The sequence below is a fragment of the Saccostrea cucullata genome, unplaced genomic scaffold (assembly GCF_032062105.1).
Source record: "Saccostrea cucullata isolate Sc308-1 unplaced genomic scaffold, CSIRO_AGI_Scuc_v1 ctg284, whole genome shotgun sequence".
Classification (NCBI taxonomy): domain Eukaryota; kingdom Metazoa; phylum Mollusca; class Bivalvia; order Ostreida; family Ostreidae; genus Saccostrea; species Saccostrea cuccullata.
The window spans coordinates 1-1,798 of NW_026924831.1; the positions used below are offsets into that span (position 1 = coordinate 1).

Consider the following 1,798-nt stretch of genomic DNA (forward strand, 5'->3'; position numbering starts at 1 on the left):
ACATCTTTGTGTAAACACAGAAGTGAATTTTGATGTTGATATCAAACTTTTGTTATAACGTTAATTGTTTGTATATTTTCATGTAAAACATTGAAAAATATTCAGAAAATTTCATATTTGAAGGATTTACTACTTTGTAAATTTCTGTTGAAAGCAAAAAAAATTAATGACTGTTTTTGTTATTTTAGCTCCACTTGGTGTATTAGACCCACTAGAACAACAAAACTTTTATAACAACATGAATACTGGCCCCCAGGGATCCATTTATTCCAGACCTCCCCCTCAGACCCCTTCACGAGAAAGTAAGTACATGTACCTGTACCTGTCACCCCCAACTAATGTGCAAATGTCAAAGGATATTTATTTTAAAAATATTTAATTTTTTCTTTAGGAAAAAATTTTGTGCTGTATCTTAAAGGATTTATTTTACGTGATAATTCATGATAATGGCACCACAGAAAATTGATTCTAAAATGTTTCTCGTATTATTTTTGTAAAAACAAAACTTGCGGTTGCTTCTTTCAGCACCACCTCCTATTCCTCCCCGGACGCCGATCACCACGCCAACCACTGCCTTGATACCGCCGGCGCCCCCACCCCAGCCCCAGCAGGACTCGGACGGCGACGGCGAACCCTGGAATTGCTCAGCCTGTACCTTTCTTAACCATCCAGCTCTGAATAAGTGTGAATGTTGTGAAATGCCCCGAATGAACACCTCTCCGCCTAGTACAGGTACTGTTACCACAGGTATTGTCCGCCATGTTTGTACATCCGAATTATGCTATTGTCATAATAGATGAAGGTTATAACCTCTGACTTTTGACCTTTTGATTTTATTCATTCATCTTACCAAGGGAGATGACTGGGGAAATTCATTATGAAACTGTCAACTTGAATATATGCAAGTAGCTGAGTAATTTTATTCCAAATGTTTTATTTTTATGCCCCCCTTCGAAGAAGGGAGGGCATATTGCTTTGCTGCTGTCTGTCGGTCCGTCGGTCTGTCGGTCCACTTAGTTTCCGTTCATTTTCTTCGCAACCGTTGTACATACTGATATGCAATTTGGTATGCAGATATATCACATGAATATCTAGGTCGAGTTCTGTTATGGGTACGATCGCACCATTTTTATCAGAGTTATGCCCCCTGAACTTAGAAAAATTTCAATTATTTGCAGTTTCCGTTCATTTTCTTCGCAACCGTTGTACATACTGAAATGAAATTTGGTATACAGATATATCACATGAATATCTAGGTCGAGTTCTGTTTTGGGTACAATCGCACCAATTTTGACAGAGTTATGCCCCCTGAACTTAGAAAAATTTCAATTATTTGCAGTTTCCATTCATTTCCTTTGCAACCGTTGCACATACTGAAATGAAATTTAGCGTACAGATTTATCAGAGGAATATCTAGTTCAAGTTTTATTTTGGGTACCATTGCACCATTTTTGATAGAGATATGCCCCTTGGACATAGAAAAATTCCAATTATTTGAAGTTTCTGTTCATTTTCTTCACAACCGTTGCACATACTGAGATCACATTTAGTGTACAGATTTATCAGATGAATTTCTAGATTAAATTAAGTTTTGGGTACCATTGCACCATTTTTGACAGAGTTATGCCCCCTGTGACTAAGAAAAAATTTCAATTATTTGCAGTTTCCTTACATTTTCTGGAGAGGGACGTTAAACAGTATACAATCAATCAATCAATCTTTGCAGAGGTTGCACATACTAAAATGAAATTTGGTATACAGATTTATCAGATGACTATCTTGGTCAAGTTCTGTTTTG

General features: G+C 36.9%; 1 protein-coding gene across 1 annotated transcript; it reads left to right on the forward strand.

The window, feature by feature from the left end:
* Positions 1-169: 169 nt before the first annotated feature.
* On the forward strand, positions 170-935 carry LOC134267396 (uncharacterized). Its single transcript, XM_062749614.1, has 2 exons — positions 170-302; positions 526-935. Exons 1-2 carry the CDS (start codon positions 239-241, stop codon positions 798-800), a joined length of 339 nt encoding a protein of 112 aa, XP_062605598.1. The 5' UTR covers positions 170-238; the 3' UTR covers positions 801-935.
* Positions 936-1,798: the final 863 nt, after the last annotated feature.

What these genes read in the sequence shown, in the direction of transcription:
- LOC134267396 (XM_062749614.1), top strand. Translation starts at nt 239, where the DNA reads ATGAATACTGGCCCCCAGGGATCCATTTATTCCAGACCTCCCCCTCAG. An exon ending in TCAGACCCCTTCACGAGAAA is followed by an intron (nt 303 to 525) that starts GTAAGTACATGT and finishes TGCTTCTTTCAG; the next exon opens with CACCACCTCCTATTCCTCCC.